This window comes from Oncorhynchus keta, chromosome 21 (assembly GCF_023373465.1).
Source record: "Oncorhynchus keta strain PuntledgeMale-10-30-2019 chromosome 21, Oket_V2, whole genome shotgun sequence".
Classification (NCBI taxonomy): Eukaryota; Metazoa; Chordata; class Actinopteri; order Salmoniformes; family Salmonidae; genus Oncorhynchus; species Oncorhynchus keta.
The window spans coordinates 38370236-38393098 of NC_068441.1; the positions used below are offsets into that span (position 1 = coordinate 38370236).

The following is a 22863-nucleotide window of genomic DNA, read 5'->3' on the forward strand; positions in this document are numbered from 1 at the left end:
CGGAATATGATCAATACCCATAGCTTGTATTTTTATGATAACATAGCTACAGTATTTAACCTTTTAATGTGTATAGTATTGCTTACTAGGAGTGTCCAATCAATTGTGTAACCACTCCCTCTTCCAATTAGGGCTAATTGAAAAGATGTTAAAAAGAGGACCTTGTATTCCTTTTTTTTTTGTACTCCCTGAAGAAGGCCATGCAGCTGAAACGCGTCGGTTTAAAAAAAAAAAAAAAAAAACTTTGTTTCTATTGAACGTGCCATACTAATAAAGGCATTTAATAAAGGCATTTTAATCAATTATATGAAGAGTGCCTTGGTCCTCCTTTTTTATGACCAATTTACCCCTTTTACCAAAGAGCACCTATCTACCAAAATGTACTGTCGTGTACCTTAGTAGCGCTTCCCTCCCTCTTTCTACAGATATGCATATGTTGGTCACAGATACCTTAATAAAAAAGGGGCTTCACAAAGGGCCTCAGGATCACATCACAGTATTTCTGTGCAATCAAATTGCCATCGATAAAAAGCAATTGTGTTCGTTGTCCATAGCTTATGCCTTCCCATACCATAACTCCACCGCTACCTTAGGGAACTCTGTGCACAACGTTGACATCAGCAAGCTGCTTGCCCATACGACACCATCTGCCTGGTACAGTTGAAACCGGGATTCATCCGTGAAGAGCACACTTCTCCAGCATGCCAGTGGCCTTCGAAGGTGAGCATTTGACCATTGAAGTCAGTTACGACACCGAACTGCAGTTAGGTCAAGACCCTGGTGGAGGACAACGAGCATGCAAAGGAGCTTCCCTGAGACGGTTTCTGACAGCTTGTGCAAAAATTCTGGTTGCTGTCTCAAACGAACCCGCAGGTGAAGAAGCCGGATGTGGAGGTTGTGGGCTGGCGTGGTTACATGTGGTCTGCAGTTGTGATGCCGGTTGGATATACTGCCAAATTCTCTAAAACCGCATTGGAGGCAGTTTATGGTCTAGAAATGAACAGTAAGTTCTCTGGCAACAGCTCTGGTGGACATTCCTGTAGTCAGCATGTCAATTGCACACTCCCTCAACATATCTGTGGCAATGTGTTGTGTGACAAAACTGCACATTTTAGAGTGGCCTTCCATTGTCCCCAGCACAAGGTGCACCTGTCTAATGATCATGCAGTTTAATCAGCTTCTTGATATGCCACCCCTGTCAGGTGCATGGATTATCTAAGCAAAGGAGAATTGTTCACAGACAGAGAGAAATAAGCTTTTGATGCGCATGGAACATTTCTGGGATCTTACATTTCAGCTCATGAAACCGACCTGTTGCATTTATATATTTGTTCAGAATACATGTTTTTTTTGGGAGGTTCTGTGGGATTATTTAAGATACTCTTTGAAGAGATAGACAGGGACTCTTCTGTCCTAGCTTCAGGGGGAAGCTGGTTCCACCATTGGGAAAAGAGGACAAAGAGGAGCTTGAACTGGATTGAGTGGGAGCTGCCCTCCCAAAGGGGTGAGGGGGTCAAGAGACCAGAGGTGGCAGAACAGAGTACTCGGGTAGGTTTTGAGCAGAGCCTGAAGGTAGGGAGGGGCAGTTCCTCTTGCTGCTCCATAAGCAAGTTCCAATGGTCTTCTAGTGTATGCAAATTTTGACTGGAATCCAGCTGAATGTGCAGAGGAGCGGGGTGACATGGGAGAATTTGGGTAAGTTGAACCCCAGGCAGGCTGCAGCATTCTGAATAAATTGCAGGGGTTTGATGGCACAAGCAGGGTGCCCAGCCAACAGCGAGTTGCAGTAGTCCAGATGGGAGATAAGTGTCTGGATTAGGACTTGCGGCGCTTCCTGTGTGAGGTAGGGTCGTACTCTGCGAATGTTGTAAAGCATGAACGAGTCACTGCTTTGATTTTGGTAGAGAACGGCAGGGTGTTGTCCAAGGTCACACCTTGATTCTTTGTACTCTGGGATGGGGACACTGGAGTTGTCACTATGAGACTCTTTACAGTCCCCAAGTCCAAAACAAATTCACGGCAATGCACAGTATTATACAGAGCCATGATGATCGCATGGAACTCCATTCCATCTCCAATTTCAAACAACAAAATTAGGAGGGACTGTGATGGGACATGTTTTGTTGTTTTGTTTATTATATTTTTGTTTTTGTATTGTTTAAATATCATTGTATTTTACATTTGTTTGAATGTCCATGTCTACAAGTGTACCAATGTTTTGTTACTTGTCATGTGTGTTTTGTGCACCCCAGGAAGAGCAGCTGCTGCAAAAGCGAATGGGGTTCCGAACCCCTGGTTCTTGCCTGTTCATGTCACTGCAACGTTACACAAGCCCTTGATTAGGACTCTCAGAACCATTACATTACACATAAAACATTGGACGAAGGCATCTTCTGTATGGGGGAGTTGTGTTAAGAGCCCCGACATTCTGTCTCAATGTTAACACGCGTTGCTTGCGGTACGGTTTTAGAAGCATAAACACTGTATCTTTCATATTAGCGAGAAATAATTTTCAAAAAAATATAAAGACCTACACACTTTAAGGTTATGGCTAGTGTTCCCATACAGCCATATTTCCATGTTCCAGCGCTTGTTTACCGAAAACAGACTGAAGAGTGCACTACCTGTGCTAATTAGCTATCTCCGGACAGCTGTGTGTAAGCGTTAGGATGCCACAAACGTGTTGTCACTGAAAAATACTGTCAGCTGCAACTGTGTTGAACGTGGTTAAAAACAGTCTGCAGTAGTTGTGCATTTTGCAAATATAATTTTGATGTGATATGAAAGAGGGATTTATGTTAATAGAAGAGTACCGCAATTGAGAATCGATTCATGTTTAGAGGGAGTATTTGGATGCTTTGGCTTCCAGAGCCATTTCGTCTTTAAACAGAATATGTAAGGTCCTTGGACTATAAGGAGTCATGTTAGGCTCCTTTAGTCCAACATTAGGCTACGTTACACAAGAGAATAGTGACTAAACCATACAGGGGTCAGGGTTGGGAAAGGTGATCAGTCTGAGGCAACCTCTGCTGCCTTGGAACAGTTGAGCAACTGGTCACGATCTGCAAATAAAATACATCATCTAGTCTGATCACCAAAGTCTATATTCCCAACAGTGTCAAGATCAGGAATAGTAAAGTAAACATGGTATATTAAGGAAGCACACAGGAAATACAAATATAGGTCATGGCCTACATTGTCATGCCATGGCTTTTAGCCCACGTTCAGCTTAGTTCCATTTAAGTCTAGTTCTCTTTGGTGTTTCCTGAGTCACAGTCTGTCGGTGCTGTCAAACAAACTCATCGTCACTCATTATCATGCCTAATGTTTGGCTTGCCAATGACAGCATTGGAGTTGGCAATATAACAAAAACAGATCTGAGACCAGGCTACAGTACTTGTGGTGTTCACAGGTCCTAGAAGACTGGTTACTTAGTTGTAAGCAGTATGGTTATTACTCGACTCAGCTGCTCAATAGGCAAAGTCTAGCTGTAACCATATTGCTTTCACCTATACAGCTTAGAGATCTCTGTGAACACAAAAAGTAATTTTACACTCTGGCATGTTCAAAATGGAACCAGGCATGGGAACAAAACCATTATATGCTCTGTGATGTCACAGTAATGGTATATGAACAGAACAGCTCATCTGCTTTGACAGACAAAAGCAATAATGGAGCCATATTTCTGCTTTCTGCTGACCACACCACTGAAAGTTTTTTGCCATTACCCATAATGCTCAGGGAACAATCATCTCTTTGCATTGTCTCTTCACAATTGTGCTGCTGTACACACTAAGTAAGAAACACCAATCTATGAAATAGTGATAATTTCTAATCTACTTGAGTACTAACAAATTCATAGTTTTCCAATAACCATGGACAAAACAACCCATACACCTTATAAATAGTAACAGCCACACCATTGAAAAAATGTGTACATTTAATCACATTGAAGAATTGCCAAATGATTCAGGAGTAAACTGACATTTTTTAAATCACATTTCAGGGGCTACCAGGAACACAACTCCTTATTTTTATAATTAAGACATCAAAATCCAGATGTCATATCAGACCCACACTTCAAGTCTCTCACTGACTCCGAGTCTTGTACACAAAACCAAGATCTCAAGTTAAGATTAGACCCAATAATGTCCACAATACAGAAAGCAGGCCAGCAATTTATTTTCCCTCAACCATCACCATGTTCCATGTGGCTTGGCATCTTGTGTGCCCCGTGCCCCCAGTTATCAGGAGGAAAAATGTTTACCTTAGTTCAGAGCAAGATCTGGAGGTGGTCTTGCATTTAGACACTATACTCAAGTCTAATAATTCAGAATGGAATCTGGGGTGTTTTAATCTCTTAGACGTTAAGACAGCTATTTAGGGGAAGTTCTAGACCGGTTCACATTTGTGTACAAAGCGCTCTGAACACCGTAGGGTCCAGTGTCTTATAATACCAGAAAGCCTCTTTGGTCTGCTCTCCTCTACCACTCTCAGATAGACGCACACACACGTATTGCCAACATATTATCAATACAAAGATCAAACTCCACAAACCGTATGTTCTCAATAACAGATCCTTCTTACAATAGTAGGCCTATGTGATAATGTAAATCTGCAACAAATGATTTGTGCATGTCTTCTGGTAGAACTAGGTACAACTTCAGAGGTAAGTGCCAATTTTCAGTCACATTCCCATGTACTGCATTCAACTTCTCAACTCTGAATCTTAAAATCAAATGTTGTTGTAATTTGTCACAAGATCCTCTTGATTACCAGAGAGGTCAAGACTGTTGTATTCTAAAGACATTGGTCATTACACTAGGAAAGTAATCATGAAGCTTGAATCGACTGGCTGCTTGGTTGGGAGAGGAAAGCAGCTTTCTGCACACAAGATTCACACATGAAATGGAGAGCATCATGGCACTTCAAAATCACCTGTAGACTCATACACACAGGTCAATAAAAAAGGGTTGATGCAAGGTGAAAACATAGCTATATGAAATACAATTATAAAATCAAATAAATCACCTTAATGAATTTGGTTAATAATTTAACTGACAAGCTGTTTGATCTTTTGACCCGTTCTTGGAAGATTTGCCAGTCCGATTCCTATGCATGACACCAAGCAAAGAGGCAAACACTTTCAGATCAGCATGAATGTGTGTTACAAAGATCACAATCATAGTTGATAGCAGAGCCTGATCTTCAGTAATGAGGGGAGTAAATGACAGCAGACAATTAAATCAAATGTTTTTTTTTTATAGATTTCCTCCTCCAGTGAGTGTGTCTCCAGCAAAGGCAATCTGTCATTTTGGGAGTTGCTCACTGCTTAGACCCAAGGTTTACTGGGTCCCAAAAATATGCCAGTCAGTCACACATCATAAAACATATTGCACAAAAGTTTAGTTTGCAAAAACAATTATTTTTGCCCAGCTGTCTGTCCAGTCTGAATCAAAACCAAAAGGGACCATTTCAAAGCACCGCTTGCATCCTAGTTCTTGCTTCTCATACAAGGTTCTCATTTTAGATCATATTTCATCTCTTTATTACTAAATGTCAGTGTAATTTTAAATAAGTCTATATCTATGTTGGCGAGGTGTGTGTGTGTCTGCACAGTTTGTCACACTTCTCTGTGCCAGTGAGTATGTGTTTGGACATATTTCCTGCAAAATAATTTGACCACCTCTTCTCCACTGGTCTTGCAGTCCGTTCCAGTGCAGACGAGCCAACGGGCAGTAGTAGCAGTTATGTTATTATTACTTTTAAGGTTTGTTAATGCAGTTCCTAGAACAGAAAGCAAAGAAAGAATCTCCATACAAGGACTCGGGAAACAATAACAATGTGTGTCCTTTTGAACAAACTGACAAATTAACAAGCAAAACGACAGCAGAGAAAAGATGAGGAAGATCGGTGAACGCCAGTCGCGGGAACAGAGGGGGCACTTCTTGAACTCAGTTCTCTGTTCTGTGACGATGCCAGTTGTGTTTTTAGGTTCTGGCGTCAGTCGGTCAGTTAGTCACACATGGGCCACTTGGCGTCCCCTCCACTCTACCATTTTGTAGGCCTATGTTGGGCAGCGGAAGATGGCAGCTTAGTTAGCTGGGAGTGTTAACTGTGCATCTGTAGAAAGTAGAGCCTGGCTAGTGGTTCCTCCTAGTTTGGGGCCCATTGTCCCCATCCACAGACACACTCACCAAAGTGCTGTGCAGCATTGGGTCTCCTCCTCTATGCTCCTTTGTTCATGCCTCCTTTCCAACCATCACGGTGCACACACGTCAACTGACATGCTAGGAAATGTAAAAGAAAAAAAAACAGGCAAGTTTCCCTGGTGTGGTCAGCACAAACCAACCACCTCAACTCGCAGGTGCTCCTCATATTCTTCCATTTACCCCCCCACACTCTAAGAACAGAAGAATAGACTATGGAAGTGTACGTATTTGCTCACTTAGAGTCACTGTGTGAGAGTGGAACAGAGTGGGATCATGAGTGGAAGTCATGAGCTGCGTTGGGTCGGAGTTCACCCCTCTGTGCTGCAACACTGTTGAAACATGGGGGTTGTGCGTGTGTGTGTGTGTGTGTGTGGGTGGGGTGGGAGGAAGCCAGCAAGGAGCATGTGGGTGGATGGTTGAAGGGGGGGGCTCAGCTGGCTGCGGCACGGGACATGAGGTCCTCCAGAGCCTTTTCCTGGTCGTTGTTGTGCACCAGTAGCACCTCCTTGATGGTGTCCCTTTCAAAGCCCATCTCGCCGAACCGCGTCATCAGCGACAGGAACTCTAAGGCCTGAAGAAATCATGAAAAACATACATTGTAATTGGGAATTCTTGTTACGTATTGTTTAAAATGTAACTAGATTTTTATTTTTATTTTTTAAACATTTGCAAGGCGATCTATGAGAACCTGAACAGATCAATGATATTAGGCTGGTTTAGACAATAATTAGCTATCTGGTTAGTAACGTAGTAGTATAAGGTCGTTATTTATTTTTCATTTTGTCTTCGAGTGGCCTTACGCAGGAGCTAACGTTCATGAGTTTCACACCTTCTAATGTTGCTTGATCGGTTGGTAGGCCTATCAGCGGGCCAAAATGACATTAAGTGATACAAATATATTAACAGTATTGCAGCAATTTCTGCAGTTCAAAAATAAAATAGGTAGCAATGCAACCGATGCCCTATCCTAAACTGGTTGGAAGCGAGAGGCATCTTACTGTTATTCGTTAGCCATGTCATTTTGAGCCGCATCATGCTAGCCCTAGCCACTTGTCTTCACTGCCTACCAACACAGCTACACCAATCCAATGCTTTAAATCTTTGAGGCGGTGTGAATGAGTGCGCAGGTGAGGGGTGCAATATGGGATTGGGCTCCATTCAGCCTAGTAGTAAGAAACGCACGCAGTCTTTCCGCTTTCAACCTAGTCATCAATCATCGTTGAAGCGGACTTCTCAGATAAATAGTGATGTTGTTTTGTTTGATTAGGTAGTTAGTTGTCATTACTTCGAGCTCTGAATAACCGCTAATCAAGGATTACTTTGAGTGGTTTCAACATGGTCTCCATGACAATTTACTTTAATATGGACCCAAATAAATAAGACTGATAAAATCATGGGCAGGCTCAAAGATCTGATTGTCAGCACTGGGTACATGGTAGTCTTCACCATGGAGCACTTGGCTAAGGTAAGAATGTCAACCTAGTGGTTTGTGTGTTTGTTAGAAATCTCTGTGTGTTTGTCAGAGAGTGTCAAATTAATGAATATCAATATGAATTCAATCCTTCTTACCCACTGCCATCTGGGCCTTCAACAACACCAGGTCGTAGTTACATGCACTACCCAGTCCCTATCTGCTTTTACACACTAGTACTGTACTATTTTATTTGCCTCTACTGTTATATTTATGCTTTGTGCAATTGTCTTGTAGTATTTTTGTTTTTACTTTGCATGTATGAAAAACAAAAATGTAATATCTCAGCAGACAAGATTGTTCCTCCTCGCCATGGAGACGTCAGCAGCACTTTCCAGTACCCGTTAGATTACTTGAAGTTATTAATTACACTTTTGGATGGTGTAGCAATACACCCAGTCACTACGAAGATACAGGCGTCCTTCCTAACTCAATTGCCGGAGAGTAAGGAAACAACTCAGGGATTTCACCATGAGGCCAATGGCGACATTAAAACAGTTAGAGTTTAATGCCTGTGATAGGAGAAAATTGAGGATGGATCAACAACATTGTAGTTACTCTACAATTCTAACTGAAATGACAGAGTGAAAAGGAAGCCTGTACAGAATAAAATATTCCAAAACATGCATTCTGTTTGCAAATAAGTAATACTGCAAAAACATTTTGTACTGAATACAAAATGCTATGTCAAATATAACATTACTGAGTTCCACTCTCCATATTTTCAAGCATAGTGGTAGCTGCATCATGTTATGGGTATGCTTTGGACTGGGGAGTTTAAGATTAAAAAAAAATAAAACAGAATGGAGCTAAGCACAGGCAAAATCCTAGATGAAAACCTGGTTCAGTCTGCTTTCCACCAGGCACAGGGAGATTAATTCACCTTTCGGCAGGACAATAACCTAAAATTCAAGGCCAAATCTACACAAGTTGCTTACCAAGACAGTAAACATTCCCGAGTGGCCGAGTTAGCAATGGGCAAATATTGTACAATCCAGGTGTGCAATGCTCTTAGAGAGAAAGGGGATTCTACCATGTATTGACTCATGTGTGTGAATACTTACGAAAATTTGAAATTTGTGATTTAATAAATTTGTTAACATTTCTAAAAACATGTTTACACTTCGTCATCAGATGGGTGTGCAAAGCGGGTAACGAAATAAATACAAATACTATCTCAAGGCCATCAGAAATAGCCATTACTAACATTGCATGGCTGCTGCCAACATACTGACTCATCTCTAGCCACTTTAACAATGAAAAAATGTAGGTAATAAATGTATCACTAGCCACTTTAAACAATGCCACTTTATATAATGTTTACATACATTACTCATCTCATATGTATATACTGTACTCTATAGCATCTACTGCATATTGTATACGCCGTTCGGCCATCGCACATTCATATTTTTTTTATGTACATATTCTTATTAATTCCTTTACACTTGTGTAAATAAAACGCAGCATGTAACAATTTCAACGATTTTACTGAGTTAGTTAAGGAATTTATGGATTTCACATGACTGGGCTAGAGGGCAGCCATGGGTGGGTATAGGCCCACCCACTGGGAGCTATGCCCAGCAAATAAAATGAGTCTTTCCACCACAAAAGGGCTTTATTACAGGCAGAAATACTCCTCAGTTTCATCAGCTGTCCAAGTGACTGGTCTCAATCGATCCCGCACGTGAAGAAGCTGGATGTGCAGTGGTGTAATGTACTTAAGTAGTACTTTCAAGTATATTTACTTAAGTTGTTTTTTGGGGTATCTGTACATTACTATTTATATTTTTGACAACTAACTTAATGTACTTTTAGTTTCTTTTTTAAAAATAATGTACGTTTTACTCCATATGTTTTCCCTGACACCCAAAATGATTACATTTTGAATGTAAAAGGGTCCAATTCCAATCCAACTCTGATCTGGCAGTCACTAAACACATGCTTTGTTTGTAAAATATGTCAATGCTGGAGGGGGCCACTGGCTATTGGTGTTAAATAAATAAAAAATACACACACACACACACACACAGTGGGGAGAACAAGTATTTGATAACCTGCAAAATTGGCAGTGTTTCCTACTTACAAAGCATGTAGAGGTCTGTAATTTGTATCATAGGTACACTTCAACTGCGAGAGACAGAATCTAAAACAAAAATCCAGAAAATCACATTGTATGATTTTTAATTAATTAATTTGCATTTTATTGCATGACATAAGTATTTGATCACCTACCAACCAGTAAGAATTCCAGCTCTCACAGACCTGTTTTTCTTTAAGAAGCCCTCCTGTTCTCCACTCATAACCTGTATTAACTGCACCTGTTTGAACTCGTTACCTGTATAAAAGACACCTGTCCACACACTCAATCAAACAGACTCCAACCTCTCCACAATGGCCAAGACCAGAGAGCTGTGTAAGGACATCAGGGATAAAATTGTAGACCAGCACAAGGCTGGGATGGGCTACAGGACAATAGGCAAGCAGCTTGGTGAGAAGGCAACAACTGTTGGCGCAATTATTAGAAAATGGAATAAGTTCAAGATGATGGTCAATCACCCTCGGTCTGGGGCTCCATGCAAGATCTCACCTTGTGGGGCATCAATGCTCATGAGGAAGGTGAGGGATCAGCCCAGAACTACACGGCAGGACCTGGTCAATGACCTGAAGAGAGCTGGGACCACAGTCTCAAAGAAAACCATTAGTAACACACTACGCCATCATGGATCAAAATCCTGCAGCGCACGCAAGGTCCCCCTGCTCAAGCCAGCGCATGTCCAGGCCTGTCTGAAGTTTGCCAATGACCATCTGGATGATCCAGAGGAGGAATGGGAAAAGGTCATGTGGTCTGATGAGACAAAAATAAAAAGCTTTTTGGTCTAAACTCCACTCGCCGTGTTTGGAGGAAGAGGTATGAGTACAACCCCAAGAACACCATCCCAAACGTGAAGCATGGGAGGTGGAAACCTAATTCTTTGTGGATGCTTTTCTGCAAAGGGGACAGGACGACTGCACCGTATTGAGGGGAGGATGGATGGGGCCATGTATCGCAAGATCTTGGCCAACAACCTCCTTCCCTCAGTAAAAGCATTGAAGATGGGTCGTGGCTGGGTCTTCCAGCATGACAACGACCTGAAACACACAGGCAGGGCAACTAAGGAGTGGCTCCGTAAGAAGCATCTCAAGGTCCTGGAGTGGCCTAGCCAGTCTCCAGACCTGAACCCAATAGAAAATCTTTGGAGGGAGCTGAAAGTCCGTACTGCCCAGCGACAGCCCCGAAACCTGAAGGATCTGGAGAAGGTCTGTATGGAGGAGCGGGCCAAAATCCCTGCTGCAGTGTGTGCAAACATGGTCAAGAATGACAGGAAACGTATTCTCTCTAATTGCAAATAAAGGTTTCGGTACCAAATATTAAGTTCTGCTTTTCTGATGTATCAAATACGTATGTCATGCAATAAAATATAAATTAATTACTTAATCATACAATGTGATTTTCTGGATTTTTGTTTTAGATTCCGTCTCTCACAGTTGAAGTGTACCTATGATAAAAATCAGACCTCTACATGCTTCGTAAGTAGGAAAATCTGCTAAATCGGCAGTGTATCAAATACTTGTTCTCCCCGATGTGTGTGTGTTATATATATATATATAGTGCCGGTCTGGTTTGCATAATATAAGGAATTTTAAATGATTTACACTTTTAATACTTAAGCATATTTAAAACAATACTTTTACTTGAGTCATTTTCTATGAAGGCATCTTTACTTTGACCACTGTACTTTTTCCCACCACTGCGGATGCAAAGGTCCTGGGCTGGCGTAGTTACGTGGTCTGCAATTGTGAGGCCGGTTGGACTTACTGTTAAATTCTCTAAAAACAACATTTCTCCTATGGTCGAGAAACTAACATTAAATTCTCTGGCAACAGCTCTGGTGGACATTCATACAGTGAGCATGACAATTGCACATGTGACAAAACTGCAAGTTTTAGAGTGGCCTTTTGTCCCCCAGTACAAGATGCACCTGTGTAATGATCATGCTGTTTAATTAGCTTCTTGATATGCCACACCTGTCAGGTGGATGGATTATCTTGCCAAAGTAATTAATGTTCACTGGCATGGATGTAAATACATTTCTACACAACATTTGAGAGAAATTAGCTTTGTGTGTATGGAAAAAAATCAGGGATATTTTACTTCAGCTCATTAAAAAACAAACCAACACTTGAAATGTTGTGTCTATATTTTTGTTCAGAATAAATAGTGACAAATATTTTGAAACAATCAGTGTTGGTGTTCTTCTCTCAAGTGTTAATGGAATTTAAAAAAAATAACTATCTTAGAATGCAGTTGTAATTCTTTATTATTTTGTCCTCAGGGTCAGAAATATATCTGGATTTGGGACAGTTTGCAATTTTCAGAAATAGTCAATATCCTGATGTGAAGGATTTCCCTAGGCCACCACACATTTGAGAAGAAAGGTGGAGGGAGGAGAACGGAACATGCTTGGTGTATCTAAGTTCAGGGAAAACTGGAAGTGAACCTTACCTTAGGCCACTCAACATTTGTGTATTGAAACAGAGATAATGGAGTTGGCTGGCTAGTCATCTTAACCATCTTTGGTTCTGCATGCTGAGTTCATCTGTATAAACGTGCATATTAGTGTGTGACGGTAGAGACTGTGGGTGGACTCACCTTCTCTTCAGAGCACTGGTACATCTCTAAGCCCTCCTCTACAGCACTGGGCTCAAATCCCCGCTCACAAAGACGCGTATGAGTAAACAGGTACTCCAGCACCTGGGTCACAGGATGACAGACATTGTTGATCTTTTGGTGATGGCTTCGTGTGCAAGTCCAGACTGTCTATTTGCTAGGTGGTTTTACAAGCTGAGAGCAAGATAATTATGACTGCAAATATGATGACCAAATTCTTGGAGGTGAATCTATGAAATAGCTAATGTTGGCATTTAATAGAAATACATGAATATTCATTGTTGATTAGAGGGATAGCTAAATTCACATGATAAAATATTGTACTTGCGTGATGCTTGAGGACACTTTCATTTTGGAAGCTAGCTGTCAAACATATCAACTACCACTGTGTCATTCCATTGTTAGCTAATGTTTATTCAAATGTGTTTTTGTAACCTTTATTTAACTAGGCAAGTCAGTTAAGAACAAATTCTTATTTACAATGATGGCCTGCCCCAGCCCAACCTGGATGACGATGGGCCAATTGTGCGATGCCCTATGGGACACCCAATCACAGCCAGATGTGATACAGCCTGGATTCGCGTCTTGCACTGAGATGCAGTGCCTTAGACCACTGCACCACTCTGGAGTTAACTAGCCCCTAACGAGTGTCTCCTACAGTACTACTGTAATCAATCACTGCAATGCCATCATAGTGTTGAGGCATCAAACAAAGGTGATGGATGGTGTGTTTTGAGACCAAAGAAAACACTGCGTAAATGCAATTCATTTATTCACAAAAACCATCCTCAACTTGTTGCCTGGTGGACTTTTTTGTGAAGACAGACAATCACATAACGTAGACACCTGATGACTTCACAGTCAACCATGACACAGAAAATTCTCTGGGCGCAATGGGCAGTGAGTGAATGACAGCACAGAATCAAATAGAACATTTCTTTGTAACAGATCTGTGTAAAGAAAATGGGCCTAGCGTGCTGTGATCGGGAGGGAGAGCGGAGGGGCGTACCTGCTCCACATTCTTGCCTCGCCTCTGCATGGCCCGCAGGACCCCCTCGTAGGAGTACCCCATGGACACGATGGTCTCCACACATTGCAGCCCACTGGGAGACAGGTTGAGCAGTGCCGCGCCGCGCGGGAGAGGACCTGCATTTATCTTTGCAGAGAGAGTTTTTATAGCATCACATCTGTATAAGAGTCCAAAAAAAAGCATCTTCATCTGGTCCACAAAACCTCTAAGATTTTCAGAAGTTTGAAATAATTAAGCAATACATTTAGTCATTGAAACGAAGCAAAGCCCACTTCACCTTCTTTGTGTAAGCTTACCTGCTTTGGTGCCCCATTTTGAGTGTGCCTGGGTAGCTCCTCTGTCTTCTGCTGGGGTGCCGGTGGGCTGCCGGTGGATAGGCTAGGTGGTACAGGGGCTGGAGAGTAGGAGTCAAATAACAAGTCCCCTTGGTCCGACAGCTTGGGGAAGGTCAGCGAGCGGATGTTGCAGGGCCGGTCTGGGTCCATTGTCCGTCCCTGGGCCAGACTCCCAGCTCTGTCCATGTCCAGTTGCGCCACCAGCCCGTTGAGGGAAAAGGCAGTTTTTGCCGGAAGGCTGGTGGCGGAGAGTTGGGGTGGAGGCGTGCTGCCTCGCGATGCCAGCTCGGGCTGGGGTTCCCCAGGTGGGGATACAGACTGCTGCTGGGGCTGTGGCTGGCTCTGGAGGATGTTGCGCAGCTCCTCTCTATCGTCCAGCGTTTTCAGCTCCAGCTTGTCGAAGGGGTCCTCCTCGCGCTCAAAGTCAGCCAGGTTAAGGTACTGGGGCTCCGGGATGCTGGGAGTGGTCTGCCTGGCGGGCGCGGGCAGCGGGGTGAGGATGGCGTTGTGGCGCAGTGCAGCCATCAGCGGATTCAATGCGGGCGGGAGAGCATCCTGCTCCTCGGCGGGGCGAGGCCTCTTGCCCCCGCCGGCCAATCCCCCATCAGGGTCTTGTGCGGGGGGTGAGTGCTCCCTGCTCTCCAACTCCACCCTGGCCAACTCTGCAGCTCGGGCCTCCGCCGCCCTGGCTTCGGCCAGCTCCGCCCCCCAGCGCACACTCCTCCTCTCCAGGGAGAAGTCATACTGCAGTGCCCAAAGACAGACAACCAGCATGACTAGTTAGAGCGGCGCAGCAGACAAAGGACTAAAGGAATGGAGACTAATCAACCCAGGTGAATCTGGTTGAGTCATGAGATCTTATTTTCAACATTTACAGAGGTGCCCCCCTAATTAAAAAAAAATATTTATTTATATATTTATATATATATATATTTTTTTTACCTTTATTTAACCAGGCAAGTCAGTTAAGAACAAATTCTTATTTTCAATGACGGCCTGGGAACAGTGGGTTAACTGCCTGTTCAGGGGCAGAACGACAGATTTGTACCTTGTCAGCTCAGGGGTTTGACTTCGCAACCTTCCGGTTACTAGTCCAACGCTCTAACCACTAGGCTACCCTGCCGCCTAATACAGATTATTACAGGGAAGCTATAAAAATGACCAAGCACCCCATCATTGAAACGCTTGATGCAACAGTGACATAAATCAGAAGGCTTACCTGCAGGTCTGCAAGCACAGAGAGACAGTCGGGCAGGCAGAAGCCAACAGGAAGACCCACTTTGGCAGGGCAGCGGAACTTATCGTTGATTTTAAATGGAACGTCATCAAGGTAGCTGATGGGTCCTGAAAAAACAGGATGAATGAATGGCCTAAATGAAAAATGACACCATGATGCAAATGCAGGAATATTTTAAAACAAAATGAGCAGATGGAGAACAGAGGAAGAGGCCGAAAGACACACACTCACCATTGTGGTTATCAGACTTCCTCGCAGCCATTTAGAGTCTGTAAAACACAAAGGGCTCTTGAATGAACGAGAGATGCCTTAGAGGAAGCAGTGAGGGTGTTTTCACACAGTCCTATTTAAAGTGAACTCTGGGGTAAAAACAAAGAGCAAAAGAAGTCAGTTCTCTTTGTATTCACACTGCCCTTGCCTTTGAATGAGGACTCAACTCTTTTGCCAGTTCACTTCAACTATTTTGTGGTCCTCTTTGCATTCACATTGCTATGTTAAGAAAGGAACTAATATCTCTTTCCAACATGCCTCTGGGTTTTTACAATGTGTAGAACAAGCCATTCAATCAGAAAGCGTTATTGGACAGCTAGCTATACATTTTGTACGCTAATACATTGACAGCATTTAGTTAAAATATGAGACAGAATTGCAATCAGAAGATGCTATTAATATTTGCATTTGATTGGTAACAGAAGTGTTAAAACACAAGACAAAACATCAACACCAGATTCACCATTATGCAGAGCATTTGGAAGTACAGACCCCTTGACTTTATTTAGAATTTTTTAGACATTGTTACATTTCAGCTTTATTCTAAAATGTTTTATTTTTATAATCCCCTCAATCTACACACAATACCCCATAATGACAAAGCAAAAACAGATTATACAGTACCGTTCAAAAGTTTGTGGTTACTTAGAAATGTCCTTGTTTTTGAAGAAAAGCATGTTTGTATTGTGTGTGACTAGTGTGCATTGTGTATGTGTCCATTATGTGTGCAGAGTCAAAAAGGAGTCGATGCAGACAGTAGAATGTAACTACCTGGACTATCTATACACACAAAACTATGTGGACACTTATTCAAATGAGTGGATTCTGATATTTCAACTGTGGCTGACGAGTATATAAAAATGTGGCACACAGCCATGCAATCTCCATAGAAAAACATGGACAGTAGAATGGCCTTACTGAAGAGCTCAGTGACTTTCAATGTGGTGCAGTCTTAGGATGCCACCTTTCCAACAAGTCTGACAAATTTCTGCCCTGCTAAAGCTGCCCCTGTCAACTAAGTGCTGTTATTGTGAAATGGAAACAAGCTCACAGAACAGGAGCAACAACACCTCAGCGTGAAGTGGTAGGCCACACAAGCTCACAGAACGGGATAGCCAAGTGCTGTAGCATGCAAAAATCATCAGTCCTCGTTGCAACACTCACTACCGAGTTCCAACCTGCCTCTGGAAGCAATGTCAGCACAAGAACAGTTCATCGGGAGCTTCAAAAATTGGGTGTCTATGGCTGAGCAGCCACACACAAGCCTAAGAGTACCATGAACAATGCCAAGCATTGGCTGGAGTGGTGTAAAGCTCGCCACAATTATATTCTGGAGCAGAGAAAACGCGTTCTTGGGAGTGATGAATCACGCTTCACCATCCGATCTGATGCCAGGAGAATGCTACCAGTCCCAATGCCGTGTCAACTGTAAAGTTTGGTGGATGAGGAATAATGGTCTGGTGCTGTTTTTCATGGTTCGGGCTAGACCCCTTAGTACCAGTGAAGGGAAATCTTAATGCTACAGCATACAATGACATTCTAGCCACAAAGTTGGAAGCACAGAATTGTCAACAGTTTGGGGAAGGCCCTTTCCTGTTTCAGAATGACAATGCCCCTGTGCAAAAAGTGAGTTCCACACAGAAATGGTTTGTCGAGATCGGTGTGGAAGAACATGATTAGCCTGCACAAAGCCCTGACCTCAACCCTATCAAACACCTTTGGGATGAATTGGAACGCTGACTGCGAGCCAGACCTAATTTCCCAACATCAGTTACCGACCTCACTAATACTCGTGGCTGAATGGAAGCAAGTCCCCGTAGCAATGTTCCAACATCTAGTAGAAAGCCTTAGGCTGTTATAGCAGCAAAGGGGAGGACCAACTCCACGTTAATGCCCATGATTTTGGAATGAGATGTTCGACAATCACGTGTCCACATACATTTGGTCATGTAACATATTTGGCTAATAATTTAGCAGTCTTATGACTTGGGGGGTAGAAGCTGTTCAGGAGCCTTTTGGTCCAGTACTTAGCGCTCCAGTACCATTTGCCTTGTGGTAGCAGAGAGAACAGTCTATCATATTATGGGTATGCATGTAATCATTATGGACTGGGGAATTGTTCATGATAAAAATAAAAAAACGGAATGAAGCTAAGCACAGGCAAAATCCTAGTGGAAACCGGGATCAGTCTGCTTTCCACTAGACACTGATATGAATTCACCTTTCAGCAGGACAACCTAAAACACAAGGCCAAATCTACATGAGTTGCTTTCCAAGACAGTGAATGTTCGAGTGGCCTAGTTACCTGGGGTGGCAGGTAGCCTAGTGGTTAGAGCGTTGGGCCAGCTCGAATCCCTGAGCTGACAAGGTAAAGAAATCTGTTGTTCTGCCCCTGAACAAAGCAGTTAACCCGGGTGTTAACAAGGCAGTTAAACCACTGTTCCCTGGTAGGCCATCATTGTAAATAAGAATTTGTTCTTGGTTAAATTTATTTATTTTTAAAAGTTAGCTCATATTAATCTGCTTGAAAATCTGAAAATGATTGTCTAGCAATGATCAACATCAAATTTGTCAGACCTTGTAGAATTTAAAAAATAATCAAAATAAAATTGGCCAATGTTGCACAATCAAGATGCGGGAAGCTCTTTGCGACTTACCCAGAAAGACCCACAGCTGTAATCACTGCGAAAGGTCATTCTAACACTCACAGGTTTGGACACTTACCTAATACAATTTTTTTTTCAATAGATGTTATACAAATATTAATATTTCTTCCACTGACAGAGAAGTGTGTAGATTGATGAAAAAGAATAACAATACATTAATACCAATTTGTAACAAAGAAATGTGGAAAAAGTCAAGGTGTGTGAATACTTTCTGAAGGCACTGTAAATGTAAATATTTAGCCCAATTTCCTCATACCCCAGGAAAAATCCACTCTGTACTAGTACCCCATATATGTATTTTTACTTATTTAAACTAGGCAAGTCAATTAAGAACAAATTCTAATTTACAATGACGGAATACCCCAGCCAAACCCTCCCCTAACCCAGACAATGCTTGCCCAATTGTGCGCCGCTCTATGGGACTCCCGGTACCGGCCAGTGGTAATACAGCCCGGGATCGAACCCGGGTGTGTAGTGACGCCTCTAGCACTGTGGTGCCTTAGACCACTGCACCACTCAGTGCCCTAAAATGACTCAATTAAAAGTTTAAGTCACCCGGTAAAATTCTACTTGAGTAAGTCTAAAAGCAGCTGGTTTAAAACATACAATGGTGGGAAAAGTACTATGTAAAAGGTACACAAATTCCTTATATTAAGAAAACCAGACTGCACACATTTTTAAAACACTGTTTACTTATATGTAAGACGGCCCCCCCAGAAGCAGATCATACTTCGGGATCACAACACTTTTTAGGCAAGTAGTCTGAGATCCCTAAAGATTGGAAAGCTGCCGCGGTCATCCCCCTCTTCGATGGGGGTGACACTCTAGACCCAAACGGTTATAAACCTATATCCATCCTGCCCTAACTTTCTAAAGTCTTCGAAAGCCAAGTTAATGAACAGATCACTGCCCATTTCGAATCCCACCGCACCTTCTCTGCTATGCAATCCGGTTTTCGAGCTGGTGCACCTCAGACACGCTCAAGGTACTAAACGATATCATAATCGCCATCGATAAAAGACAGTACTGTGCAGCTGTCTTCATCGACCTGGCCAAGGCTTTCAACTCTGTTAATCACCGTATTCTTATCAGCAGACTCAACAGCCTTGTTTTCTCTAATGACAGCCTCGCCTGGTTCACCAACTACTTCTCAGAGTTCAGTGTGTCAAATCGGAGGGCCTGTTGTCCAGACCTCTGGCAGTCTCTATAGGGAGGTACCACAGGGTTCCATTTTTGGGCCGACTCGTTTCTCTGTATATATATCAAAGATGTCGCTCTTGCTGCGGGTGATTCCCTGATCCACCTCTACGCAGACGACACCCTTCTGTATACTTCTGGCCCTTCCCTGGACACTAGAGTTAACAAACCTCTAAACGAGCTTCAATGACACACAACTCTCCTTCTGTGGCCTCCAACTGCTCTTAAACGCTAGTAAAACCAAATGCATGCTCTTCAACCATTTGCTGCCTGCATCTGCCCGCCCGACCAGCATCACTACTCTGGACGGTTCTGACTGAATATGTGGACAACTACAAATACCTAGGTGTTTGGCTAGACTAAACTCTCCTTCCAGACTCATATTAAACATCTCCAATCCAAAATCAAATCAGCTTTCTATTTTGCAACAAAGCCTCCTTCACTCACGCCACCAAACATACCCTCGTAAAACTGACTATCCTACCGATCCTCGACTTCAGCTATGTCATTTACAAAATAGCTTCCAAACTGGATGCAGTCTATCACAGGGCCATCAATTTCGTCACCAAAGCCCCATATACCACCCACCACTGCGACCTGTATATGCTCTCGTCGGCTGGCCCTCGCTACATATTCGTCGCCAGACCCACTGGCTCCAGGTCATTGATAAGTCTATGCTAAGTAAAGCGCCGCCTTAGCTCACTGGTCAGATAACACCCACCCGTAACATGAGCTCCAGCATGTATATCTCACTGGTCATCCCCAAAGCAAAAACCTAATTTGGCCACCTTTCCTTCCAGTTCTCTGCTGCCAATGACGGTAACGAATTGCAAAAATCGCTGAAGCTGGAGACTTATATTTCCCTCACTAACTCTAAACATCAGCTATCTGAGCAGCTCACCGATCGCTGCAGCTGTACATAGCCCATCTGTAAATAGTCCATCCAATCTACCTGCCTCCTCCCCATATTGTTTTTATTTACTTTTCTGCTCTTTTGCACACCAGTATTTATACATGCTCATCTATCACTCCAGTGTTCATTTGCTAAATTGTAATTACTTCGCTACTATGGCCTATTCATTGCCTTACCTCCTCACGCCATTTGCACACACTTGTATATAGACTTTTTCCCCCCGATTGTGATATTGACTGTAAACTTGTTAATTTCATGTGTAACTCTGATGTTGTTTGTGTCGCAATGCTTTACTTTATCTTGACCAGGTCGCACTTGTAAATGTAAATAAAGGTTAAATAAAAAATACATTTAAAAAGTAATGGGTGGACTTATTAGCGTACCATGGAGCAAAATATAGCTCGATCAGTCAGAATGTCGATGCAGTGACAGTCGATGCAATGGCCACCCGTCCGTAGCAACATATTTTAGTGCACTTTACTCAAACCATAATCAACAAAAACACGTGACATTTTCAAGCAGCTATAGCTAGCCAACTGTAATCTCATCTTGGAAACATTGAACGAGTCATACTTTACTGACTGTAGACTGCTAGCTGGGTTGTCTCAGCTTGTGACCATCTACATAGTTAGCTGGTATTTTGAGTGATTTATCCTTGGAAAACAATTGGCGAGTAACTGTTAGATTAAGATAATTCAGGAGGAGAAAGATAGCAGACTAACATAGCATAGGACGGTAATTTAGTCAGCTTAACGTTAATACGTTAGCTACAAATGAGCTAACTAACTTTTTCATGACCAGCTAACGTTAGCTTGATAGCTGACACAAAATAACTCACAAGTTAACTCAAAGTCTGGAACATAGCTAGCTAGCTAGGAAGACAATCAGAAATAAAGAATATCCGATGTGGACATTTTAGATAACGTTAGCTAGCTAATGTTAGTTTGGTGGCCTGCTGGCTAGTTCACTCCCTCTCCGCCACCGCCCCTGAAAGAAATAGAGATAACATCTTCCATTAACCCCCTTACCCGTATTATCTGCTCCGTCTTGCTTCTCCAAAAACGTACGTACACCTCAAATCAAAGACACCTTCTTCAAACGTTATGTTAAAATGAATGTTATTGGAATCGAAATCTCTTTCATGCTTCATAGTGGAACGCCATCTTGATTCGCCTTCCTTCCTATGGTTCCTGTTTGAAGTCACGTTTTCACTTGATGACGACACAAGTGTAGATAAATAAACATACAGGGTGCAATGTAATTTTATTCACAGCATTCTCTCATCACATTGAATTGCACATAATAGTTTGTTGTGTACGTTTTTGTAATATTTTTATTCATAAAAAATGGAAAATTATACACTTTTGGACACAACCATAACAGAAATTGGACAACTAAATGTAATTTCTCTCAGAAAACACAAAATGTAATTTAAAAAACATAAAACAATTACATAAAACAATGGCACATGCCAGTGCAATGTATTGTATTTTTTTGTCTATCATCCTTTGGCAACACTGAAGAGATGTTCCCAGACATTTTCTTTATAAGATTTTTGTCACCCTACTCTGGATTCATTCATTATTTAATCCCCTCGAATATTGTCTGAACTGAATAGGGATCAGGAGATCATGATGGCTAGTCAATCAAGTTTTTACATGGAAACATGGTTAGTGTTCCCTTGAGAACCATAACCATGCCAATGTCGTTGAGTTTATTGATAATTTTCATAAAATAGTGACGAGCTTGGTGTCCAATGTTGGTATGATATTGCCCAAAAGCTTATCACCATGAGATACATCAGCATTATGCATGAAGACCTTTCAGAACAAAATAGCACTAAAGCTTCATCTGCTCACGGCTACAAATCTCTTTAAAGCCACAATCCTAAGGTTTGGTTTGGTATAAAGTTAAGGGATGGTGCTGGGGAAATGTAACCACTCTCAAATCCAAACCCAGGTCCATGTGACTGTTAGTCCCACACCTTATGCATTACATAAATAGGTCCAGGTAAGGTGTTGTACCAAGGTCACTAATCAACACCCTTCATTCTAAAAACATGTCCCCACACCAATATAACGAATTCGGGGGGTAGCCCAACTCAATCCTGAGTCTCTTGACGAGATGGCTGGGTGTTAGTCTATGTTCCCTACAATATGATATGCTAATTGAAATGACAATTGAACAGCAGGTAATATCCCAGATTGTGCCTTGAATGAAACTAAGATCAGCCACACACTTATATTCCTTCCAATCATTGCATCCAATCCAATGCATTGATCAAGGATAACATCAGAACTGACATTATCAAATCAATAGTGATGTCATCATCATCAACAGTCAAATGCAAGTGTACTGTACCACAGTAGCCTTTATGATGCAAAGATCCAGTTTAGGAAAATGCCTCAATACCTAATGATTGAGAGATCTAGATTATCATCATTTTGGATTGTCTATCCTTCCCATTAATTTGTGTAGCATGCTTTAGAGCCATATACAGTGCACTCGTGAAGTATTCAGAACCCTTGACTTTTTCCATATTGTTACGTTACAGCCTTATTCTAAAATGTATTACATGCTTTTTTTCCCCTCACCAATCTACACACAATACCATATAAAGACAAAGCAAAAACAGTTTTTGAGAAATGTTTGCAAAATTATAAAAAATGTAAAATGCAAATTTCACATTCACATAGGTATTCAGGCCCTTTAATCAGTACTTTGTTGAAGCACGTTTGGCAGTGATTACAGCCTCGAGTCTTCTTGGGTATGACGCTACATGCTTCTCACACCTGTATTTGGGGAGTTTCTCCCATTCTTC

At 42.2% G+C, this 22863-nt stretch overlaps 1 protein-coding gene across 2 annotated transcripts; it reads right to left on the reverse strand.

The window, feature by feature from the left end:
- Positions 1-3922: 3922 nt before the first annotated feature.
- LOC118400542 (ubiquitin-associated protein 1-like) lies at positions 3923-21246 on the reverse strand. 2 transcript variants are annotated; one of them, XM_035797497.2, is made up of 7 exons: positions 21071-21246; positions 15228-15265; positions 14979-15103; positions 13721-14503; positions 13404-13550; positions 12377-12478; positions 3923-6783 (listed from the first exon to the last, which is right to left on the reverse strand). In XM_035797497.2, the coding sequence occupies exons 2-7, from the start codon at positions 15256-15258 to the stop codon at positions 6643-6645; spliced, it is 1329 nt and encodes a 442-aa protein (XP_035653390.1). In that variant the 5' UTR covers positions 15259-15265; positions 21071-21246; the 3' UTR covers positions 3923-6642. The 2 variants fall into 2 exon arrangements, with proteins under 2 accessions (XP_035653390.1, XP_035653391.1); XM_035797498.2 differs by having other exon boundaries at positions 15228-15355.
- Between the last annotated feature and the right edge of the window lie 1617 nt (positions 21247-22863).